This window comes from Ambystoma mexicanum, chromosome 2p (genome assembly GCF_040938575.1).
Source record: "Ambystoma mexicanum isolate Mex_15411 chromosome 2p, UKY_AmexF1_1, whole genome shotgun sequence".
Classification (NCBI taxonomy): Eukaryota; Metazoa; Chordata; class Amphibia; order Caudata; family Ambystomatidae; genus Ambystoma; species Ambystoma mexicanum.
In genome coordinates this window covers 1,423,941,077-1,423,967,418 of record NC_090923.1, presented here as the reverse complement: position 1 = coordinate 1,423,967,418, position 26,342 = coordinate 1,423,941,077, and the positions used below count along the sequence as shown (strand labels likewise).

The 26,342-nt window shown below is 45.0% G+C and overlaps 1 protein-coding gene across 2 annotated transcripts in view; it reads left to right on the top strand.

The window, feature by feature from the left end:
* Positions 1-26,342, top strand: part of LOC138567578 (zinc finger and SCAN domain-containing protein 2-like) — a 303,743-nt gene that overhangs the window by 76,760 nt on the left and 200,641 nt on the right. For both annotated transcript variants that reach the window (XM_069645950.1, XM_069645949.1), the window contains exons 2-3: positions 3,649-3,769; positions 5,759-5,866. In XM_069645950.1, the coding sequence (XP_069502051.1) occupies positions 3,649-3,769; positions 5,759-5,866 (229 nt within the window). The remainder of the gene's footprint in view (positions 1-3,648; positions 3,770-5,758; positions 5,867-26,342) is intronic.

Here is a 26,342-nt window from a genome sequence, read left to right as displayed (position 1 = left end):
TAGATTTGAGGCCCCAGTGCAGCTAAAATACTTGATGTCGTTTTTATCTCCGTGAATCTAGTCCTGTATGCGCTCTCCACAAACCCAATACTTACACCTTTATTGGATTTGGAAAAAATATTTATTGGAACTCTGAGATGTAATGATCTTTGTTTGACCTACATTTTGTTTACCATTTGTATGCTTGTGTCCTGCCCACCTTCTCATTCTGATTCTGTATGACAAGACTCTCTATTTTTGCTTCTAGCGCTTTTGACAAACTCGTTGCCTGAAGGAAGGTGCTAGATCCTCCCCAACACATTCCTCATCCTTTTCAGTAAATCTAGGGTTATCACCACTATGGTATTTCTTTTTCTTTCTAATTTTAAGGTCGGCCTAGATGGATAGCTTTGATTTCATAATAAAGAAGGACTTTCAGCGTTTTCACTTGGAAAGCACGCATCAGTTGCAGTTTGACTTTTGTCGACTTGGTATGGTTATGTGCCTGTAACTGGGACATCATGCACAACATCTTTTCCTCTTTGTCGAAATGGTAGATTTTTCGAATAGTACATCTATTTTCTCTGGCTTTAGGGAGATACCCATCCACAGAAGAGGATGTGTCACTGGTTATAGCTGGTCTCTTTCCCACTTGAACTGACTTGAGGAACCACCCTGCCCCTATGATTACACAAATGAAGAACAATGGACTTTAGAAAATCTCTGAAAATCTGGCTATTAAATTTCATCCTCACAAAAACTTCATCCAACAGGCACCCACTCAAATTGTAACATCGGCCAAACAGAACTTCCTCTGACTAGTTATAAGAATATTCTAAAGCATATACAGCCAAGAGTCATGCGCTCGTCTCCAAAATCATATATTCTCATAATAGTAAATTTAAATGTTTGTCCAATGGGATTTATTGAGAAATAAATACAATTTTGCATCTACTGTTACCAACATGATTATATTACCACTATATTTTTTTCTAGACCTGCAGACTTATTCACAAATTCATACAGCTATTACATATTCATCTTGTCAAAATGGGTTCTGTATTGTAATTCATTTAATTCATAAAATTTTAGTCATTTCGTACTCTGATACGTGTTTGTCATAGTGTTTTGTGAAATTCCATTGTTTATTTTATGCAACCAATTATTACATTTTGAGCATTTTCATCTGTTATCTCATATTTAATTAGGCTATGATTACATCAGTTAATTAAGAATCCATCTACATTGGTTAGTTAGTTATACTGACTGGTTGTATTGAAAATAAAATTGTTTAATTTGGATTGTTGTCCGATTTATATTATCATCCTTGACTATAATCAATTATGTATCAAAGACAAGGGCTGAGGAGCAGCAAATTCTGCCTAATGCCAACAATGTTTTCACACAACACAAAAGGAAGTTGTTTAAGATTCTATTCTTCACTTCTCATACTTTGCGGCATACAGCTAGCTAAATCTCGCTATTAGAAAGACTATCCCTCGTCTGGTTGTTCTTTTCCTAGTTGGCGCTGGTGTAGCGCCTATTTAAGAAAGGGGATAGAAGGACTGACCCTAAACTAGCTCACTACTTTCCTATATCTAAAATTACAAAAACAATTAACACTAGGGAGAGCTTTTTACTTTCATTCCTCCGTCTTCAGTGTAGTAAAAATTGCAGTTAGTTCTGCTTCATCTATTAAAAAAATGCTATTTTTGTGATCTTCTAAACCCACGCTCTCAGTCTGAGTAGGAGGACACTCTATATACCTCTTTCTCAAGGGAGCTCAACTGTAATGCTGGGCTCCAGTCATGAAGAAAGCGGCTAGACTAGAGCTAAACCCGCTGAAACCGGTCGATGATCATAAGTGTTCAGGTTGATTCCATGAACCCCCAGGATACTCAGACTGACTGAGAGCCTGGGTTTAGAAGATCACAAAGAAATCCTTTTTTATTGGATGAAGCAGAACGAACTCCTTGCTAATCAATTATGGACGGATAAATGGTTGCCCATGTATTATTAAGAAGGACTGACTGTTGTTTGGCAACACATGTTTCACCCTTCCCGGGCTTTCTCAAAGCTACAACTATTCCTCTGTTCTCAAAACTGTTATTATTCTTCAATATGATGATTCGATGTTCATTAATTTCAGTTTACAAACATCATTCTGGTTGTTTGTTTGTAATGATTTAACCCTGTAATGATTCTACCCACATAAATATTCATTATAAGGTTGCATCCACATTGATTGAATATAGGCAAAGGAAAATAAGGGGAGAAGAAAGGTCACGTTATTTGGATTTTACTCATTTGGTCCTGTTTTCTCTTGATGGTACCACAACGACGATATACATATATATATTTGTGAGACTTGTGTGATTAATATTACAGATGCCTTTTCAGGTATTGTATGCTGCATATATTTAACAAACAAACCACACTGGTATAAAACTGCGCCAGTTTTGATTTGTTTTTTCCCTGGTTTATTGTTAGTGAAAAAGGGTCATATGTTTGCCCTTTAATGATGACGCGTGTTTCGGCTCTGGCCGCCTTTTTCAAATTAGGGTTTATATGCATTTCAGTCATGTGTCTGTCTATTGGCTTCGCATATATTTCATTTTCGGGTTAGATCCCATATTTCTGCAGTCTCTCGCGTCGGCTGTTGTCATATGACCCTTTTTCACTAACAATAAACCAAGGAAAAACGAAATGAAAACTGGCGCAGTTTTGTGTACGTGTGGTTTGTTTGTTCAATATTCTTGGTGGCTCTTTGGCTTTTAACCACCTCACTCAGCAAAGACGCGACGGTAGAGTTAACTAAGCAGAAGGACTGAAATAATCAGAAGTGGATAAGTGTCGCCAAACAGACCAGCCCCGTCAAAAGCCAAAACCTGCTGCATATATTTGCCTTCATTTCTGTGGCTTGTCTGAAAAAGTAAGTAATAGAACCATATCAATGCCTGGTCTTTTTCCATAGTTGAAATCTAATATTAGGTTAGACTGCTATTACTCAGCAACTTATGGGAATAGGCGACCTTGTGGAGCTTCGTGACTGTCAACAGTCATCTTAAATAATGCTTAGTGTCTTTAATCTGTTAAGAATTTTGTTTAGCCCTTAGTATTTGATCAGAAAGTGTAAGTCATTCTTCAAACTACTTTTGTGAAAACTCTTTAGCCATGTACATGAGGAGATATGAATGTTCAACTCAGCAAGCCTATAATTAATTGCACACTTAAGTGAACTTACTAGAATATTAAAATACTGTAGCATGTCCTGCACAAATAGTTTAATGTAATAATTCCAATGATTACAAATGAGTGCAAGATATTGCGAACATGCTATAACCACGATGGATGATGTCATACTTGCACGCAGTGCAGTGATGCGGGAGGATGTCCTACATGACGCGATAATATCGTATTCCCACACTGCCATTATCCACGAGTATGCCAAATAAACACGGGAAACCGGAATGGAGAATTCTCCTCCTCCAACTGAGAAGTCGCCTACTATGTACATGAATGGATGTTTTTATACTAATATGCACTATTTGGACTTTGATGTACGTGAGCCAAGATTCTGTCTTGAATGACTTATTGTATATTTTCATTGCCGTTTCATGTGATGTGGCCTTTTCAACAGAATGGACTGAGCATTGTTTGTCTTTTCAGATATCGGTGGTGCTGAGAGACTGCACGCTGTATTTCTCTGACGATGAAGATTCTGAAGACTGGCAGAAGATGCTTGCCAAGGAACCAAAGGATGAAAGCAGTGACCTGCCGCTGTCCTCTGGTAAACATTTGTTTTTGTGTAGAATGAATCGTTATTCATTGTACACAATGAACTGGCGTGGTGTTTCAGGAAAAGGGATTAATCAAAAAATAAAGGATCTTATTTTGCAGGGAGCATCCTGGCCAAAGAAACATAGTATCTAATTCAGAAAAAGAATGCAACATTTGATCCCACCCTCTAGGTGTGTAATATCATTGAAAAGAAAACCAGACGAGAAAATGCAACAAGGTTTAGAAAAATATTGCTAGGCCTGGGAAGTTTGAGGAACCCATTTGAAAGGAGCAATCTCCAGAGGCCTAAGTTTAGATCACTGTGTTGATCTAAACAAGCTTGGGTACGTTCCAAGTTTCCACGGCCTTCATATACAGTACTACAATATACTGATTCATATAAAGAAGCAGCCACAAAAGATTGAAGCTCTATATGTACTTTATGTGCAGTGCGTATGTATGCTGTAATGATTCAGACAATATTACTTCACAAGTCTCAGTTGAGGCCAACGGACCAATCGTTGGTGTTCTCATGGTCACTAGCTTGTGACCCTAGAAATGTGATCTGATAGGAGCTGGAGTGTCCACATTTGCACCTTGGTGGTTCTAATTCATAGCTGGCGTGGTAAGCATACACCTAATTTGTAAAATTGGAGATTGGTCCTGATGATGCGGGTTATTCCAGTGTTGGAAAAGGTTGGCCTCATTCTAATGATTTTCGGCAGTTTCAGCCATTCAGTTTTCAACAGGTACTATAGAGCAACTGTTTTGAGTTCTGGGATTCCAGTGTTGGTGCCAGTGAAGGGGGGTGTGGGGGAATCACCAGAGAATGACAGAAACTGGAGGGCCACCCAAGTAGGTTCAGGAACTAGAAACAAGTCTGATGTTGCTGGGGAGCATTGGGACCAGCCCCCCTGTACATGGTTAATGGTTCTAGTGACTGGTTGGAAAAAAATGTTGTAGCACACTTTCTATTCGGTTGTAGTGTTCGAAATTGAGGGGAGCTATTTAGCGCCTTGTTAGCGTGACTCCAAAAGCTGCCAGGAGCTATCTTTTGGCTCCCCAGGCCAACTGATGCCGAACAAACACACCATGTCAAATTAACTGTGTGTTTGGGACAATCTATAAACACACGTTAGGGCACATCTATGCGACATTCAAAGAATAAGGGGTCATAAATGATGGACAGAGTGAAATATTTGCATGTTATGTTGAAGTTAGTTTTGCCTAACGTACTGTACTAGCTCCTGGTGCCCCGGTGGTAGCTCCTGGTCACTGGTTAATGCTGGATACCCAGGAGCTGCTTTTCGCTCCTGATTTTCAAATCTTCATTTCGATCCCTGATGGTTGTAGTGCATGAGCATCTGTCCTTTTACTGGTGTGCCCTCTTGCCTCTCGGTCCTCACATTTGTGTTTTTTTTCCTTCCAGGATCACACACTGTAGACTGTCTGGTGGCCCTCAACACTGTTTCACACTTGTCTTATCTAGGCGCACAGTGACACAGCAACATGGCTCAACCAGGAAGTGTTCATTTAAGGCGTCATCCGTGTCATCATTTTGTACATGCATGACTGGTTTCCTTGCCTACCTGATAACAATCACACTGAGTGAGGAAAACTTCCTGCGTTCCTCCTCGTGTTACCCATTTTTGGGCAGCACACGAGACTAGTTTTAACAGATTGCTTTGAAGAGCCACCCCTGAGGTGCAGCTTGTTCCCTGACTACAGTTTGGCAATTTGCACTGGCCAAAAACAGCTCAAATTGTGTACCCTCACCCAGGCTGCTGCAGGGCCCATCAACACCCACCTCATTCATGTCCCTGATTAGGCCTCGACTTAGGGTGCAGAGAAAAGTCGAGAAACCAATCGGGGATATTGCAAAAATCACAAGGTCACCTTGCTAGTGTCGCAGTTTAGGACTTTCAACTTCAGTCATCAGCAGACCTGCTCTGTGAGCTTCCAGAGAAACCTGACTGGGTGTCCTCTTTTTATTCATCAGATTCTTCGAACATCAACGCCCAGGAGTTCAAAATTGAAGAAGAGACAGCAACAGGTGGGAATCCCCATAACGTCGCAGGAGGAATCTGTCTTTTCAGCCCAAGCACAGGTGAGAAAAAAAAATGTGTTAATTACCCATGTGAGATATTGGTTATCTGGATGTACGGCACAAAGAGGATTCAACAAATGGCATTACAAAGGAATAGTTACAGTCTTCTAAATATGCGTGGCATGTGGGCTACACAGCTCTAAAAAAAAATCGGAAATGTCCTTATTTTCACAGTAGTGGTCTTGAAATATCACCATCGCAGAGGTTGATCTCAAGACGGTGGGCCCATAATTCCCTTGACGGTTTCTCACCTAGCCAAATGCCCATTACACACCCTTCCTGTAATATGGTATTTAATGTTGTGTGGGTGCATGGTTTTCCAGACAACCACCCTCGGATGTACACACGATTCTACAGATACTTTACAGCTACGTTTCGGGAACATAGGAACTCTCTCATTTTCTGTCAGCTGAAAGAGAACATTTGCGGCCGGACAGCAACGAGGCTGCCTCACCAAAGATGACCCTCACAGCAAGACCAAAGAAAGCGCATTTCGTTTTAGACCATGCAGGGCGTGGGCAGTAATAGTGACCCCCCCCCCCCCACTACAGGGGGTGAAACATGTGAGCCTCAGGGCAGTGCCACCAATGTAATACTGAACGGTGTCCCTCGTTACAGAGCTGATAAAAGTGCACCTCCCATAGGGAAAACGCCACCCCTATGATGGTAAAGGGGGCACCATCGGTAATGATAAAAGTAGACTCTCTGCAATTCTGATGCAGGCATCCATCAAACCGGACTCCGCCATCATTGCACGCCTGAAACTCATACATCTCCCTAGGAGGCAATTACTACCCTTCCTGTGAGAAGCAATTTACGCACATTGCTTTTTCCCCTTAATCCTCTTCCCCAACAGCGTATGGCAGTCGTTCTAGAGTTTGTTTACAGGACAAAGGCTTGCCACTTGTATGGTTTGATTGTACCATTTCGGTTTTCTTCTGATTGAATTTAATTTCCCTGTGCTCTGTTCTTGTTGTCGCTGAGCCAGCTCCCGCTCAGTTTTCTATCCTACTTCCGCAAGTGTCGCAGAATGGTCTCAAATGATTCTAGGACAAGAAACCTGTTTCAAACACCTTTATTTTGAAAGCTTAGTATTCTTGGTTACTGTTTTGTCCCATAGCCTCTCTGGTCTTCCCATTTCATGGCATAGCCCCCCCCAAGTGTAGTTTTAAGGATTTGGAAAAGCATTTTATAGAAACCGTCACAAAACTGAAGAACAACAAAATATAATGAATCACACTCTTAAATATTAGCCAGTGTCCCATGAAATGCGCCCAGATACCCAAGGGTTTGGTGCGCTATATAAATAAACAAAATACAAATACATGTCCACAGTATCTATAATGTGTGTATTGTGCAAACACTTTTCTTGTCTCGCCCCCTGCCCCTGTGACCAATTCCCCCATACACCCGAACATATTGGCTTCCGTGCTGGTACCTACCTTTTCATAGCCCCCCAATCCCCTGTTGCTGTAATTAATTTTTTATAACGCGCGGACCCGGGATTTACACCTGTGATGCTCTACGTCGTCTTTCTTCCAAGACGAGCGCGACCTGTGTCCTTAGGTTTTTATAAAGCAACAGAAAGGCATAATTTTGTCCATACAGTCCTGAGAAAATCCTGAAGGATTTAGGGAGTGGGAGCTTACCCTTTTCAGTTTCTGCGCAATAACCCACTTTGGTGCAGCGGAACCAGAGATCAGAAAGAGTTCAGTGTATTGTGGGGCATCAGTGTCTACCCATTTTCCTGAGAGAAAAGCCAGTGATGGGCCGGGTTGGATCATCCTGCCAATGCTCTCGCTGTTTCGCTCAGTATCGTCATGCCAGACATTTCTTATGGTGGCACTCTGCCAAACTGCATGGAAAATATAGCTTTTTAGCAAGGGCCCCGATAACCCAGAATGGCTCTACCTGAAACAGTGGGAATCCGACGTGGGCCAGCCGATGGAAGGGGAGCAGTGGTCTCAGTTGTGGTCAGGCATACCCAAACTCAAAAGTACTATTCGGATTCAAGAGTGTGTATCATTGTAATGGTGCAATGGCATTTCACCCCCGAGAAATTACACAAATGCTACCCAGGGGTATCTGTCTATGCTGGAGGGGATGCAGAGAACTTGGGTCTTGGAAACGCATCTGGTGGGAATGTGCTGGCATACAGCCCCTCTGGGACATGATTCGCATGACAATGAATATTTTTTTTTCAGAACCATGGGGGTTTGTTAGGACACCACCTACCTGGCAGTCTTTGAGGGGGTCCCCGGGTCTCGGGCGACCTTGGAGACTGTATCCCCGTTACCGCTGGGGGGGGGGGCGCCCACGGGTGCATGGAGCACCGCCCCGGCTCAGCTCATCTCGCCTGCTCCTGGGCACTGCGCTTTCGCGCCTTGGGCTCGCGCGAGGAGGCGTTACGTGCCAAGCCTCGTTTTGGCAGGGACTTCCTTATTATGCGGTCGGGTCGGGAACAAGTCGCGTCTCAACGCGGCTTGGTTCCCGACCCGCCGCATCGCTCCGTGTGAGTCCTGACTCGTTCAGCACCTCGCATTTCCCCTGCCCTGCTGGGTAGGGCTCCTGTCTTGCCTTCTCTCCTGCCTTGTTGGGAGGTTGTTCCCTGCCCTTTCAGTTGCTCCTGCCCTGGTTTTGCCTTAGTTCTGTCCTTTCCTGACCCCTTCCGTCCAGCCCTAGCTCTGCTCCCTGTGCCCCCCCCCCTTGTCCTGGGCCCAGTTTACTGTCCTCTCCTACCTCCTGGTGGTCCTGTCTTGGGCTCACCCCGTGCTCCTCTGCCTAATCCTGACTGCCTGTTTGCCCCTGGCTTGGGGTCCTGTCATTCCTGGATTCCTGCATCCTCGTCCTTCCTTCCTGGTTTCTCATCCGGACCTGAACATCTACCAGCCCTGTACTTAGTCGGGACGGCCTTCCCTGTCAGTGCTTGCACTGTTCTGGCGCCACATTAAGATCCAGGGAAGTGCCTCATTTGTGGCGTCAGGAGTTGGTTCCCCTTCAGCCCTGTGCCATTAGGGCGGGAGTGGGGCTGACTTCTGGCGTTACCTCTCTTCGGATTACCCACCAACCGACAGCCTGGCATCTCCTCAACGAACACCTCCTGGAAACACAGGTACGCAACGTCCCAGGGACGTACATCTTGACAGATTGAGACGACTTGCCACCTGTTCCGATTCTGAGATGGACGACACTCAGGAACTATGAGACAAGATGAGGGCCTTGAGATTGGAGATGACCGCTCTACGCCAAGAGAATGTGAACTTGAGACAGATGGTCACTCACGGGGCCGGTACTGCTCCCCAAGCAGAGGCTGCCATGGCCCATACGGTACTGCTGAAGTTTGACGCTGATCCCAGACGCGTGGCTGAATTCTGCAATCACTGTAAAATCCATTTCATGTACCGATCTGCACAATTTAGTCAAGACAAGGCTAAGATTGGTTACATTCTGGGAAACCTGACCGGAAACGCCCTGGCATGGGTAACGCCTTTGGTTGCGGCTAACAGTCCCATTCCATTCTTAGTGACTTTGGTGCTTTTGAGAAGGCCTTTTTGGAGGTTTTTCAGTCTCCAAACCTCGCGGCCACAGCACAGAATCAGTTGGTGGATCTCCGACAAGGATCAAGCGACATAATCTCCTATATTAGCCGTTTTCGCCAGATTGCCACCGATTCATTGTGGCCGGAAATAACCCAGAAGACTCTGTTCCGGCGAGGACTGAGGGAAGAGTATAAGGATGAGCTATTACACATACCGGAACCTGACACCTTACAGGCCCTCCAAGACCAGGTGCTTCGGATAGACCATAGATTGGTGGAACGTAAGGGTGAAAGACGACGGTATGAAAGAACCTTCCCTAGGCCCCCGCCGATACCCGTAGGAGCACCAGGTACCACCGAAACCGGTCCAGAACCTATGCAGTTGGGCGCTGTAAGAGGGCCATTGTCAGAAACTGAGAAGAAGCGCCGGAGGGATCTACGGTTGTGTTTGTATTGTGGAGCTGCAGGTATCTTTTTAGGGACCTGTCCCCTACAACCCGTGAGAAAATCGGAAAACTGAAGGGCCTGTCGTGTATTGGGAAGGTTACGACGGGCCTTTCAACTGCCACAACCCTTCCTGGTTCTGAGACAATCCTACAGCCCATTGTCTTGATGATGTTGAAACTTGAAGTATCCTGGCAGAACAAGTCAGTGGATACGTTCGGTCTCCTGGATTGCTGAGCCTCTGGAAACTATTTGGATCTTGGTTTTGCTGTCAGGAACAGCATACCTCTTCTTACCAAGGAACAAGTCTCATTAGTGGAAGTGATCGACGGAACGCCGTTGGCTTCCGGACCCATTCGACAACACTCTGAGCCTTTGCAGCTCCAAATCAATGGACATCAGGAAATCGTGTCTCTGGATGTCCCCTGCGTATCCCATCGTCCTTGGGCTACCCTGGTTGCTGCAGCATAATCCCAAGATTGACTGACTGGGGAACACGAACCCTGACTTTCAATTCCGCTCATTGTGTTCAAAATTGCTATATAGCCAGGGCTGTTCCAAAACCCTTGACAGCTACAATGAGCATTGAAGGAGACAAAACATCTAGGGTCTGCTTGTTGGAATCAGTTCCGTCGGAATATGATGCGTTTCAGGATGTATTCTCGGAGCCCGGGGACATACCATTACCTCCCCATAGGCCTTGTGATTGTTCCATCGAGTTGTTACCTGACATGGTCATCCCGCACGGAAAGGTGTACTCTTTCACTCCCAACGAGAGAGTGACACTCCAAGAATATCTGGAGGAAATTCTGCGTAAAGGTTACATAGCTCCTTCTAAGTCCCCAGCAGTATTCCCACTGTTTTTTGTTAAAAAGAAAGAGGGCACTTTGCGTCCCTGTGTGGACTACAGACAGCTGAACGACATCACACGAAAGGACAGGTACCCTCTTCCCTTGATCAGAGACATCATAGAATCTCTGCGCACAGCACGTATCTTTTCTAAGTTGGATCTCCGTGGGGCCTATCATTTGGTACGTATTAAACCTGGAGACGAATGGAAGACGGCCTTTAAAACACCATCAGGGCATTACGAATATCGGGTAATGCAATTTGGCCTGTGTAATGCCCCAGCCGTCTTCTAGCGGTTCATGGACGGGATATTCTCAGATTTGATTGGAGTCACCGCCTGGGTTTACCTCGATGACATTTTGGTGTTCTCTTCCTGCCTGAAGGACCATGTCTCCCATGTGAAAGAAGTTCTCAGTCGACTATCCGCAAACCATCTGTATGCCAAAGCCGAGAAATGCCTTTTTCACCAGGACAGTATTGAGTTTCTCGGTTATGTAATCAGTAGTTCAGGCATTCAGATGGATCCCGCTAAAGTACGAGCTGTTCTTGAGTGGAGTCTGCCATACGATGTGAAATCCTTGCAGCGTTTCTTGGGATTCGTTAATTTCTATCGACGGTTCATTCCTCGCTTTTCCCAGTTGTCCGCCCCCTTGACACATCTAACAAGCAGCAAGGTGCCGTTCATATGGGAATCTGAGACCACGGCAGCATTTAGGAGACTTAAGGAAGCTTTCAGCACATCACCTATCTTGCATCATCCAGATGAACAGAAACCATTCATTGTGGAGGCTGATGCGTCCAATTTTGCTGTAGGAGCTGTACTATTACAAAGGGACCAAGAGTCAGGGATGGAATTCCCTGTGGCTTACTACTCCCGCAAGTTGAATTCCAGCCAGCGCAACTATGCAATCGTCGAGAAGGAGCTCCTGGCCATAAAGACAGCTTTTGAAGAATGGCGACACCATTTATTGGGTAGAAGGTATTCGATAGAGGTCCGTACTGACCACCGTAACCTGCAGTATCTCTGTTCTTTGCAGTGTCGGACCTCCCGCCAGGCAAGATGGGCCTTCTTCTTTTCCCATTACGATTTCACCATCACATACATCCATAGCTCTCGGAATCTGAAAGCAGATGCGCTTTCCCGCTCTCTCGAAGACGACATTGAACAAGACCATCTGGACCAGTCTCTTCTCGCCTCAAAGCATTTTCTGTTGTACGTCTCTCCTTTTCTGCGTTCTGTTGCTCGAGACACCTTGGCCAGCCCTGAACGGATTACATTGAAGGAACTACCTCTTATCAGAGAAAAGGACGGGATGCTTTACTATGACAACAGATTATACATCCCTACTGCTCCACTACGGTCTGCTATCTTAAGGGATTCCATGATTCCAAGATCGGAGGACATCGAGGCATTCGATCCACCCAAGAACTGATAGCGAGACAATTCTGGTGGCCCGGGTGGGCTAGTCACAACAAGCATTATGTGGAGAGCTGTCCTGTTTGTGCTCAGACGAAGACACCACGAAGAAGACCTTTGGGACTTCTGAAACCCACAGAAACGCCACCCTATCCTTGGCATACCATTGCTACGGACTTCATTGTAGATCTCCCTCTGTCTGAAAACAACACTTGTATCATGGTTGTCATTGACTGCTTCACTAAAATGGCCCATTCCATCCCCTTTTCCAAGATCCTTACTGCTGTTCAGATGGCACAAGCATTCTTCCACGAGATCTACCGTTTGCATGGACTTCCAGAGAAGATACTTACTGATCGTGGATCACAGTACATCTCGTCTTTCTGGAGTCAACTATGCCGCCACCTGGATGTACGGCGGGCCCTTTGTTCTGGATACCACCCACAGACTAACGGCCAGACGGAGCGTACAAACCAAACATTGGAGCAGTACCTGCGCTGTTACGTCAACGCCACCCAAACCAATTGGTCAGCTCATCTGGATCTAGCCGAGGTGGCTTATAACAACGCAGTGCATTCGGCTACCGGAATGAGCCCCTATCAATGTACTTTTGGCTTGCATCCCAAGCTTTTGCCACTTTGCCACTTTGTCCAGCCCAGTGCCGTGCCTTTGGCTGATTCGCTTGTGACCAAGATTCAGGAATTCCATGCCCTGGCGACGAATGTTCTTGCTGAGGCTCGCGAGCGCATGAAGGATCAGGCAGACAGACAGCGGAGCCCTGAACCCGCTTTTCAGGTGGGGAATCGGGTATGGCTTTCCTCCAATAACTTGCCGGTCCGTAACTTGCCCACCAAGCTTGCTCCCCGCTACTTTGGGCCTTTTCGGATTGTGAAGAGGATCTCGTCTGTGGCATTTCAGTTACAGTTGCCAGCCTCCTGGCGAGTCCATCCCGTTTTCCATGTTTCTTTGTTGAAACCTTACCTACCTGATCCCTATGGTCGTTCTGGCTCTCGTCCCTCCGCTGTTAATGTGGAGGGCACACCGGAGTTTGAGGTTCAGGAGATATGCGACTCGCGGATCCGACGGGGAGTGCTCCAGTTCTTGGTAGATTGGAAGGGCTATCCTGCCTCTGATCGTACCTGGGAACCTCGGGGTAATGTGCATGCCCCCCCGTCTGGTTCGCGAGTTCTTTCTTCGCCATCCCTGGAAACCTGGGGCCCCTGGTCTTTCTGGGAAGGGGCATAGTGTAAGGATGCCACCTACCTGGCAGTCTTTGAGGGGGTCCCCGGGTCTCGGGCGACCTTGGAGACTGTATCCCCGTTACCGCTGGGGGGGGCCCACGGGTGCATGGAGCACTGCCCCGCGTCAGCTCATCTCGCCTGCTCCTGGGCGCTGCGCGGAGCTTGCATGGCAAGCCTCGCTATCGCACCGTGGGCGCGCGCGAGGAGGCGTTGCGTGCCAATCCTTGTTTTGGCAGGGACTTCCTTATTATGCGGTCGGGTCGGCAACAAGTCGTGTCTCAACGCGGCTTGGTTCCCGACCCGCCGCATCGCTCCGTGTGAGTCCTGACTCGTTCAGCACCTCGCATTTCCCCTGCCCTGCTGGGTAGGGCTCCTGTCTTGCCTTCTCTCCTGCCTTGTTGGGAGGTTGTTCCCTGCCCTTTCAGTTGCTCCTGCCCTGGTTTTGCCTTAGTTCTGTCCTTTCCTGACCCCTTCCGTCCAGCCCTAGCTCTGCTCCCTGTGCCCCCCCCCCTTGTCCTGGGCCCAGTTTACTGTCCTCTCCTACCTCCTGGTGGTCCTGTCTTGGGCTCACCCCGTGCTCCTCTGCCTGATCCTGACTGCCTGTTTGCCCCTGGCTTGGGGTCCTGTCATTCCTGGATTCCTGCATCCTCGTCCGTCCTTCCTTCCTGGTTTCTCATCCGGACCTGAACATCTACTAGCCCTGTACTTAGTCGGGACGGCCTTCCCTGTCAGTGCTTGCTCTGTTCTGGCGCCACATTAAGATCCAGGGAAGTGCCTCATTTGTGGCGTCAGGAGTTGGTTCCCCTTCAGCCCTGTGCCATTAGGGCGGGAGTGGGGCTGACTTCTGGCGTTACCTCTCTTCGGATTACCCACCAACCGACAGCCTGGCATCTCCTCAACGAACACCTCCTGGAAACACAGGTACGCAACGTCCCAGGGACGTACATCTTGACAGGGTTTCAGGGAGACTATGCTGAGATAGAGGAAGTCCTGGGGAACCTACCTTTTGAAAGTGCAAAGGAAGGCATATGTGATTCTGATGGTAGCGGCCCTGCTACTAATGGCCGAAAAATGGAAGCAGACAAGTGCCCCAGAGCACAGGTGGTTTTGCAAAGTCTGGAATGATGTTGCCTTGGAATGGGGGACCTACTGAATTCAGGGAGACCATCAGAAATTTCTGGTAGAGTGGGAATTGGTCATGAAGTTTCTTCGAAATAGTTCTGGTGTCTGCAGATACTACGAGTATTGGGGACTGGTTTAATATAGTCGTTTTTGTGCGAAAAGAGGGGCCTACTGATTGTCCACAGGGGTTATTGTTCTGGGAGGGAGGGACAGAGGTAGGAGGGAGAGTGGGGGGTGGGAGTTACTGTATGTTGAAATGGCAATAAAATACATTTTAAAAAAAATAACGCCATTGATCCTTCCCAGATGGGGTTGTAAATTGCGATGGCAACTCATGGTGTATAATTGTGCCACATCAACTTGCAAATAATTCCTTCAATCTTTTGCAAACATTCTCTGCCTACGATTGCTCGGGTGAGTGACGATGGAAAGAAATAGCGCCCATCTCCATGATAAGTCTCAGTGGGAGCTTTTCCCAATGGATGACATCCGCTACAAACCGGTTGACCGATGAGATTTAGTGGTGGATGGAAAAATCATGCTCTTCACCCACCTGTAGTTCTAGGTCTTGAAAGGTCTGCTGAGGCAACACTATTGGGGTCCTATTCATTACAACAGCCTACCCCCATCCTTTTCTTTGGGAACTGTACCGATTTATTCGAAGTGGTTTTGAGCCCCACATGCCACCCACATTCTCGAATTATGTCCATTATTTTATGTCCTGAAAAAGGTGTTTTTAAAGATCTAATAAGAGATCAGCTCCATAACGGGAAATACAATCTGTCAAATGGGGTGCTCTCACTGAAGTAGATCTCTCAAACACAACCAAAGTTTAACGGGGAACCCGTTTGGACCAGGTGTTTTACTGTTCTCCCTTCGATCAATGAGCGGTTTTAGTTTGGAATCCTTCCCTCTGGCTGCTTGTCTCACCCATCCTTATAAATGTTTCTTAATGTGAAGCTCTTTCATGGAGGTGGCAAAGTCAGTATCATTGCTTTCTGTTTTATGTATATAACGTACTAGAGCATTTGCTGAATTAGTTGCCTCCTTACCTGTCTTCCACCAATAGTTTCTCAGCATTTTTAATCGCGGCCACAATCTGATCCTTTTCAGCCCTTTGTACCAGCCAGGCTTATCTCGCTATCAACATATCCTACAGCACATGTTCCAGAATTGCTGTCTTAGCATGTGAAAGTCTTTAACTCCGATCTCCACCGTAATGTACAAACGTTCTCTGAGCACCTGCGCAGTGTGTAGCTGTTTGAACCCCCTCCAGTTATTTCACCTTTTTTCTCTTTCCTGTAGATCCGGCAAGCCTCATCCTTTTGCTAAGCTTTCCTCTACCCATTGCTTTCCCCCTTCATCCAGTTTTGAAGGCTCCCCTGCATCCTTGAGATGAAATCACTTTAATCATGATAGCCCGCCTTGTCTAGGTGTATGCAGTTTAATCGGAAACAGCAAAGGGGAGTGTGGTCTACAGGCTCCTTAGGACTAGAGCCCTTCTCCCTATTAATGTTATTCTGTGGCTGGAAGTACAGGTAGGCCACTCTTAAGAAAATAAAGTGAGGTGCGGAGAAGCACAATCCCTTCGCCCTTGTTTAGAGAGATGAAAACTTTATTCGGCCGTTGCATCCATTAACACCACTTAAAATGGCATCAGCCACAGGGTATAAAACAGCTTCTACAAATTAAAATAACGAAGTGAACATCAAGCAAAACCACACTCCAGTGCTCCGTAAAACATTAGTCACTTTAAAAGAATCCCTAATAAAAATTAGCTGCATCAGATCAAAAGTCTGCATTGTTATTCATTATTAAAAACCTCAGCCAATGCATGTTCGTACATTATCTCTAATAAAATGCCACCTATGCCAACGTTTCTTTAAATGGGTTATAAACCTACATGACGTTAAATTTACCAAATTCCCCCCACATTCTAAGCTGCAAGGGCAAATCTTCCCTAGTCTCCACCACGGAGCTCTTGCTCACAGAGGTAACGCATTTGCTCGGGCCACTGGCAGCCTACGGCTACCACGAGCATGTCATTTGACTATTGGTGGGGCGGGTTTCGGGTGCATTGAAACGGGCTCGTAACATTTTAATGAGGGCAACGTACTATTAGTTCCTGAAAATAACTAATTTCCATCTCAGCTGCCCTTTTTGTAAGCAAACATTTGTTGTTTTTACACCCTGGACATCCCCACCCCTAAATCTCCAGTGGGTCATTAATTGAATTCCACTGCTATACCAGCTATCGCTGTTCTTCACATACTGTCTGCTAAGCTCTCGCAGCAGCCTGTAAATTAAAGTTTGTGGGGGATACATGCAGAGCTAAAAGGGAGCTTTTCACCAACCTTCATTCAAATCACATTGCGTCTGCCGGGGTTTTCGCAGGCAGCCCACTCGCCTACGTAAGCCCATATTTTGCAATATCACTACATTTCTGACTTATTTTAGTGGTTAGAGGGACTTCTCCTGAAGCACCATCACCACTGCAACTTCTTTCGAGTATATGGTCCTTTGGTAACCCATATGGCTCCTATGACCGTGCTTTGTAAGCACCTGATTTGGATCACAGGTTGATTATATCACCCTACATTGGTTTTAGGGAGAAGGCTGGTGGCAGCCGTAATGATGTTTTGGCTTCACCAGGGGTTTAAGCAGCTTTGCTGCATTAGTAGTCCAGTGTAGCTTATTGGGAGGCGTTTCGGACTGCCATTTCGTTTTGGTGTCCTTTTCTTTGCCTTGGGGAAAGCACGACGTGGGCATATAATGGCAGTTGCGCACACATGGGCTCATTCTGCCCCCAACATTTCACGATCTCTTGTGACTTGGACTGGTTCTTAACCATAGACCGGATGTTGCACCAAATGTGAGTGGGCCTAAGTGTTTGGCAGGTTTGGGTGACAACCTGATTTGCTGCCGCATTTGGTTAGGTGCCCCATTGTGTGATTGGAGGGCTGTTTAAGCCAGGACATGAGTTTATTGGTTTATCTATGGGAGGCCCTGATGCTAACTCATTTCTGCAAGATGTTTCTTAGCTTCGGTTTACATGCCTCTTAAGGATTTTTCCACAAAGATGCTGCTGTTGCAATCTTGGACATAACTGGCTGGGCTTTTCGTCCAATACCTTTAGCTCCAGCATAGATTTGTGTCTTCTAGACATCCATCCTGGCTGTTCTCCTTCTCCCCCTTGGTCCCACTTGTTAGCTGGACTAGGACTACTGTGTTGGGACAGATCCTAGACTGTTTTACCACTGCTTTCCTGTTTTAACCCCTCCCCACACCTCCTTAATTGTGCACCTTGGTGCAAAACGCTGATGTTGCTCAGAAAGGTATTGGGTCACCAATACCCCACCACCCCTGTTTGTTTCAGCTGCCCGGTGTCACATCCACTGTGCTTTCCTTGATAGGGCTGTTTTCTACTGGTTGACTGGCTTTGTTCTTCCAGACGCTAGAGCAGTGGTGGCTCATGCATAATGGGTGAGGAGGTGCCAACCCGCCAGTACTCTGCCGTATGGAGGCATTGAGCCAGCACAGTGTAAAAACGGAGTGCTCACTCAGATGCTTTCTACATCTGAGTGAGGACTCCAGGGTGGCTTAAACTGTCAAAGGGCTTTTGGCAGTCCAGAAGTACCCCAGTGCACATGTGTTTCTTCCCCTGCCCTGCATGGCCCGTTGAGGATGCAGGCTGGAGTACTGCAGGGCTGAATGTGCGAGGGGGGGGAGCAGGGGGCGCGCTTATGCGTCCCTGCACATCCAGCGCCTAAGGGATGGTGTGATGGAGGTGCTCCAGCTCCACTGTGCATATGCAGGACCGAGAAAGCGCTCACTGCTTCTTGGTTCCTATTGTATTCTCATTGGAGCCAGTTGGCCTTTATTGCAGCAGGCAGTGCAAGGCCAAGAGGACTGGAATCCGTGGCGGGTCTGCAGGTCAGAACATTAAAATGTATTTGTGTGTGAATGCAAGAGTTTGTGTTTGTAAGTGGGTGCCTGAATATGAGAGTGCATGTTTTTTGTCTGCCCATGTAGATGAGAGAGCCTATGAATGTTGTATGGGTGCGCAGCATGGGTGAATGTGAGGGCGAATAAAGAAGTCCTGCTATTGTCTGCGTGTCGGAGTGAATGAAGAAGGGATGATGCTGTGTGAATATTGATGCGTGTGCGTCAGCCCCTGGGAGCAGGCCTATGATTGTGGGGGAGGGGTTTTTATGGCCGCTCCTACGGCAGTATAACGAGTGTAACTGTGATTCTGGCCCTCATTGACTGGTCCCGTCTGGACATTTCTTTACTGTGAAATGCATTTGTTTATACTGACCATCATAATGAGTGTCCCTGCGTGGTACATTGCTGGGTCCAGTCTGGGTATTTTTCTTTACTGTGGCATGGCATTTTGTGCTGGTAAAGCCAGCAGGAGTAATTTCCTGAATGGTAACTTTGGCATATATCGGTGCAACCTAAATGGATATGTATGGGCACAACCAGGACGAAAACATTTTTTTTATACTGGCATATATTGTGGGCAAAGGCATCATGAAAAGGAGTTGGAAAATGCTGCTGTCTTGTTGCATGTAAAGACCCAATAGATGCATTATCCAACAACACCCATTACCAACAGTGTTTTTTTACCCACATTTTCTCAGAACCTGTGCTGAAAACGCACAATTTTAACTCCATCTTCTAAATGTTTTCTTGAGGGGTGCGGGGGGTGAGAACCCACCTTGGTTTCGTTCAGGCTCCCTCTCTACTCCCGGGTGCTCTGCATATTCAAGAAAAACATTTACACTCCTCCAATTAACATTACCCAGCCACCACTAGGCTAGAACTTGATTGGTCTGGTTATTTCCCCCTCCTGGAGCCAACTCCATCCCTTTTTCTTTCTCCTTGCTGGAGGATCCCATTCAAGGAAGGCAGATGTTCTTCTCTTGGCCCATAGTTGGTCCAGGGTACAAGTCCCTCGGTGACTGGATTCTTAAACCAACTTGTAAAAGATCTTGTACTCCCTTGATCGGAGAAACAACCCAATGAAGTCTTTTTGGGAACAGTCACCCTGAGTACTTACAAATGGGCCCCGGGCAGGTGGATTATTCAAAATACTTACACTCAAAGGTAACCTGCATTTATGATTAAAGGCTTCTGAAGCCCCCCTTCCTCGGTGTTTTGCCATTCACTTCTATTGGCTTGCATCTTGCTTGGCTTTTCTTCTTCCTGGGGTTGCAGGGTCTCAAACCTGGCACTGAGGCTCCTCAAGAGGGTCTCATCTGGCATCATCCAGGGTCATTTGCTGTTTTCTCTGCACCAGTGGGGTAGAACTGGAACCATTTTTCCACAGGGTTGAAATTGAGGGGAGCTATTTAGCTTTACATCAACAGTTGTCGGGAGCTACATTTGGCTCCCCAGACCAACTAATGTCGAACAAACACACCTATGTGAATTTAACTCTGTGGCTTTGGGACAATCTATAAATAAACATTTGGGCACATCTATGCGACATTTTAAAGCATGTGAGGTTACAAATAATGGACACAATTTTTTATATTTGCATCCTGTGTGGTAATAAGACTTCTACAACATTGTGCCATCTCCTTGTTCCCCAGCAATACCTCCTGGATAAGCCCTACGCGGAGAAAAGGGCAACACTGCATCTGGAGCTGCTGTTTTTGCTGTAGTGCCCGAGACATTTATACACCAGCAAATGAAACTTTATGTTGCTCGGGAGCCCGTGTGCTCTGTTGATTAATGGGCAACTGACACAGAGGATTGCCTTCGTTTTGCTCAGCCGTACCTGTTTCCTTAAAGGGCTCAACTGTGTTGGCCACGCCCACTTGGGGAAGCAGCTGATTTAAGGCTGCCCACGTGACCCTAGCGGCGATAAGCCCTACGCGGAGGAAAGGGTAACGCTGCGTCTGGAGCTGCTGTTTTTGCTGTTCGTGTTGGAGTGTCGGGAGGAGGGGCCGCCCTGAAATTGTCCTATCTCACTTGTCTGAATACCCTCGTAAAACACACTTATTGGCGGATCTTCCCTACCCTAAATGCCATAAAAGAAAGGTAAGGCTGACTAGTGACTCTGTACATTGTAAACAACCCACTACGGGAACTGCGAGAGACTGTTGGAATTATATCCTTTGATCTCGTGCTCCCCAGGGTTTTACTTAATCGAAAATTCTGTGCTCAACTTACTCTATTATCTGATTCCAACAATAGAGTAAAATCTGCGCCACGTAACGGCGAGGAAGAGAGTATCCCTTTGCTAACTGTGCTCTCTGCCTCTTCTCTCAAGGGCTTTCCTATTTGATTGACATTTATATAGGATCTGACTAAGGACTGCAGGTCTAGAGACCTTTGACTCAGCTGGAACCTGTAAGTGCAAATCGCTAAGTGCAGAATCTGCGAAAGCTGTGCACCGTTGGCAAGAAAGGATAATGTCAATTACATATAATTTACGAAGTGGACTAATGGCGGACAAACAACTGTTTCAAGAGCCACAAGCAAAATCTACTCCTGTGGCTCGGCGAAATGCAGCAACGAATCTCCCATTTCAAAGTGGGAGCTTGTACCTTTCTACCGCCAATGAGCACTTTCATAGAAGATTTGGAAGTACCTACTGGCTCGGGACTATCTGCTATTAAGTTAGTCAAAGAAAAAGCCTTACCTCATGCTTCTCTTTTAAGCACTTCAGTACAAGCTACTCTAATCTCCAACTTAAATTGTACGGTCACGGCCGCTGCAATGAAAAAAGCTATTGAAGATCATTTCTTTAGACCAACTGAGGTTATAACAAAAGATAATGCTCCTATAATTATGGATCAACTCCCTCCACTAAATACAAGCTTTAGATAATTCTGACAAATTGTGATCAGTGCACTCTCCTCGGCTGTCTCCTCACAACTGCAAAACTCGGATTTATCAATGGAGCAGAATCCAATATCGGATAATTTGCATGCATCTCTGAATACCGCTCCATTAAAATGCAAAGCAACTACCCAAGCTTTTGAATATCAAAATGAGAATGCAACATTACCACCAGAAGTAGAGGGAGATCTGAGCCCTCATACCATCATAGCTTTTAACTTTGTGCTAAACTCGCTGGTTAAGGTCTTTGAAAGTATTAAATCGAAAGTGGGAATGCACTCTGGAATTTTGATGGACCTATCAAAGGATATGGAGTCTTTGGACTCAAATATGGTAGCGTTAAAAACAACTACAAATGAGGAGAGAATTCTCTCAAACATGTGGCAGTCTTTTCAGGAAGTTCTACTAAGCAAAATGGACACTCTATGCTCACATGGAGCTGAATCCAAACAGATCTTCTCTTCTAAAAGAATCTTGGGAACAAGGCCAAAAAAATAGAAAATAATCTTTTGAGCCCATGAATCCGGAGGATCGTGTGATGGCAGATGATTGGGATGATACACCTGACGGCCTCCACGATGGAAGAATTTGTGTCTGGCACAATTGGCTGAGGATGAAATTGTACCAACGGTAAATGATAGTCTCAACAAGCTCATCCGGCAGAAGATCAGTCCCGTAATAACGGCCCCTTACCCAAAACTTCTAAGAAGTTGAATGGAAAATCTAAAAGAAAACTGAAGAATTACAAAAGGCACAAAAGAAAAAAAACTTGTAGAAACCAAAAGGAGTCTGAACCCTGTATACCTAAAATAAAGCATCCTGCTAAATCTTTAAAAAAACTCTGCCTATTGGAGTGAAGCCCAGTCGGAAAGGACCTAAACAAGGCTTGGCCAAAAATCAAAAACTAAAAGTGGTAGAGTCGGAGTCAAATAAGACTTTGGACAAGGCTCCCCTGTCTATTAGCAAGGTTACAGTGAGTAGTCAGACACATTTTCTGGCACCCCCAAAGAAAATTGCCCCGATATTTCTTCCTCCGAAAAAAAAGTGAATACTAATACATCCTCCTTTTTTAAAATTGCTCCAATTTTTTTGAAGCGGACAAAGAAGAATGTACCATCTGATGCCCATGAAAATACGATGGGAACGAATATTCTAGTAGTCCAAAAGAAGGATTTACAGAAAGAAGCTATGGAGGAAGAGGAAAGGGAATTAATGGGACACACTTTCGGAAAACCAAGTATTTCAAATGCTGATAGTAGCCAAATGAATCCAAGCGGAACAAAGCTCCCCTTTTCGAATTGTAATGAATTTTCTGGTCTGAGTAGGAAAAAAACTGCAACTAGCCTCCCCTCACAGAGAATTTTCCTCTCTAAAACCAATGACAATAAATCAAGGAGTCCTATTAATCGCCCAGTCATCTTGGAAGAGATGAAATCAATGAATCTATTGAAATTCCTTATCTCCAGTGATATTGATCGAGTAAGTTTCCCAAACTATCCAAACACGACAGTAACGGAAATTCAGTTGAAATCAAGATTAGCATCTGAGTTTATGCTCGAGTCAAAGGAGGAATGGCAAAAAAGAGGCTATGCTGTATCAAGAACTAATCCCAGTGCCGCCCCAAATATGGTCTCTGAAAGGGGACATTCAATGAGGGGGGGGGGGGGGGAATCTGGAAGTCTTTGGGATATGGTACCGGAAATCCTAGAACAAGTCTTCCAGAAGATGGGCCTGTCTGAACAAAGGCTCTAGCAAAACAGGAAGTTGGATGCCTTTCATGGAACTCCAGAGGATAAAATTCTTTTGTTGGAGACAATCAAAGAGATTTTATTTTTAAGAACTTTGGACTGATTTCCCTACAAGAAACATGGTTAGTTGAAGAGGTGGGCATTGCAGGTTTTTATGTCTTCCAACAAATTGCTGAACACAAAGGGGTTGGTCGTCCAAGTGGAGGTTTGCTGTTAGCATGTAACAAAGAGTGTTTCTAGGAATGTACTTTATCAAATAAATTCCAGGGCATATTGGTGGTTAGAGTCCGGACCAAAAATCTCAAGACCATCCACTTGGATCGTAATTACAGTATATTGGAATCCTGTGGGGTCTTCTCCAGGCCTCTTCTTACAGCAGCTCTCTGACCTGCTGGTTATAGTCTTAACAAAACTTCCCAGAGATGAACTGATGATATTGGGCGATTTTCACTCGCAATGTGTTAATATAGATGCAACTCCGCTTTCCTCAAAAAAGAAGTCCATGAATGGAAAACTGTGGGTGGAGTTTATGTTGGACTGGCATCTAATTATGTGGAATGGGAATTTGAGGGGGATATTCCTTCCGTACCATCTTGGGAGAGAGGTGGCTCTTTCTCTACTATTGACTACGTTTTTGTCTATCTTGGTAATATCTTTAACAAATGTGTTTCCCTAAAACTTACCCATACTTCAGAGCGATCATGCCATGTTAGATTTTAGTATACAAATGGATGCAATATCTTTATACCTGTACTATTCGCAATCTCTGGAGACAAATCTAGGTGGTAATCGTGTTGTAAAGTTTGAAAAAGGGGGCCAAACCCTGAATGACAATCTGGAGAAAGTTATTGACAGAATATCGGCTAAAGAGTTGAGAAATCAATGTAAACCCAGTAATTGTATTGGCTTCATATGGTCCCTGAATCTACCAATTTCTAGAAAGGAGAAACCAAATAAAAGGCATAAATATGGCTATAATAATCAGATCCAGGGTAAAAAGAAACCGCTAAGGGCGGAAAAAAACAAATAAAAAAAACAGTGAAAAATTAGAAGTTATGCCAAAGGCAAATTAAACACCTACAGAACCAATATAAGAACTGGGTTAGAAGCTATAGATATATGCTCCTGCAGAAACAAGGGAAAGAAATGTTGAATGCTATTTCCTCTCAAAACTCAAAGAACTTTTGGTCACTTGTTAATCATTCTGAACTTTGCAGTAACTTTACCCTGGAGTCAGTAGTAGAAGAGGAGGCTTTGGTGGCCCATTTTATAAAGCTCTATGCTCCGATTGCCTCTGAGTTCTATCATTACCAGCAAGACTCCATATGGACTCTCAAATTTAATGTAGAGGACATCACGCGCCTGATAAAGAAATCCTCCAACTCAAGGGCACCAAGGCCGATTGGTCTTTCGAACTCAGTTCTGAAAAATAATCCATCTCTATGGGCCTACTTACTGAAAATCTTGTTCGACAATATTATTGATACAGAAACAACTCTGGATACATAGAAACGGGCTATTATTCCGGTTCATAAAAAGGGAGATCGGTCTTTGCCGATTAATTATAGGCCAATTTCCCTTTTGGACGCAGATGGAAAGATTTTCAGTGGTTTGGTTTTGTCGGAACTAGAGAATTGGGCGTCCTCTAATGATATAAACCCCAAGCAACAAACAGGATTTCGGAGAGGATTATCAACTACTTTGAATATACTCATCCTCACCTGCATTTCATCATTGTTCTTTGTCAAAATTGGTATTCCCCTTTTTGCTGCCTGGGTGGACCTCTCCCAGGCGTTTGATACTATCAATAGAAAGAGGCTATGGCTTAAACTAAAAAATTGGGGTTTACCGGATGGCCTCCTCAATATTCTTATACATCTTCAGGAAGACTCTGTTATCAGAGTTAAACTAACAAATTCCGGTCTTCTATCAAAGAAGATTAAAAGAGAGAGGGGGGTTCGTCAGGGGTGTCTCTTGGCTCCTTTTCTGTTCATACTATTCATGGCGGACCTGTCAAATTGGCTGTTGGAGAAAGGATTGGTGGCACCTAGGTTTGGGGGAGGTAAAATAGCGTGGCTTGCCTATGCAGACAACATAGTGGTTATGGATCACACTCAAGTCGAGCTGCAGAGGCTTATGACAGCATTAACCTGAATGACTTGTCGATAAACCCAGCTAAGTCTAAGATTTAAACATCCCCTCAAAATAACTAAACATTTCCCATGGCAACTGAATGATGTTATAGTACCAACAGGCAAAGAGGTTACCTATTTGGGTTGTCAGATTCCATCCTACCCATCTATGTCTCATCTCTTAATTACAATAGAACCCAAACAAAGGTAATTGGGAGCGCAAATGAAAAAAGTCTATAGTAAATACTGTAAATTCTCGCTAATTCCACTGATAAAATTCTACGGGGTGAAGGTTCTAACCTCTATTAGTTATGGTTTAGAGTGCTATCCACAGTCCTTTGAACTTAATTGGGAAAAATAGAGTCTCAGCTATGGAAAAGGGTATTACTATTGGCAAACTGTATACCAATGTAAAGTCTTAGATATGAGCTAGGCCTTGCTTCCCTGATGTCCTTAATGGAATGGAAATGTTTGTATGGACTAATTTTGTGCCCTCAAAAAGCGACTATGTATGTGGAAGCAGCACTTCAGTTGGAAAAGATAGACAACATATTTCTAAATAGACTAAGTTCTGTTTGTAAAAAAATATTGGTAACAGCAGACACCACCATAGATATTCTAATCCAGAATCCTCTAATGGTAAAGAAACATCTAACCCGAATGGATTGGATTAGAACTATTGCGAAAATGAGAGAGGCCAAATTATCGGCTTCTTGGACAAAAATTGATAAGCCGGCAAGGATCTTATCTCAAAAAATCCTCAAATTGGAGAATAATATCAGATTTCTTAAGATTTAGATTAAATCTGGTTCTAACTTTAGAACTAAAGGATATCAGAGTTCCAACTGTTTATCCATGTAATATATGTGATAAATGTGAAGATAGTGTTAAGCAAACTACGATCCATTTGTTATCAGAGTGTGTGGGACGTGGACACTGAGACAGAAAAGATAAGATTTCAAAGATCCGTACACAACCCGCAATTACTCAATTCCACCCTCTTCTGGGAAAGGCTTGTGCAAGGTCAAGAAACCTTTCTTATTTATGAAGTAATCTGTTTTCTAACGGATATGAATTTATTATCTGAGAATAGTTAACGGAAAGCTTTTAATGCATTGTAAAGCTGATATCTA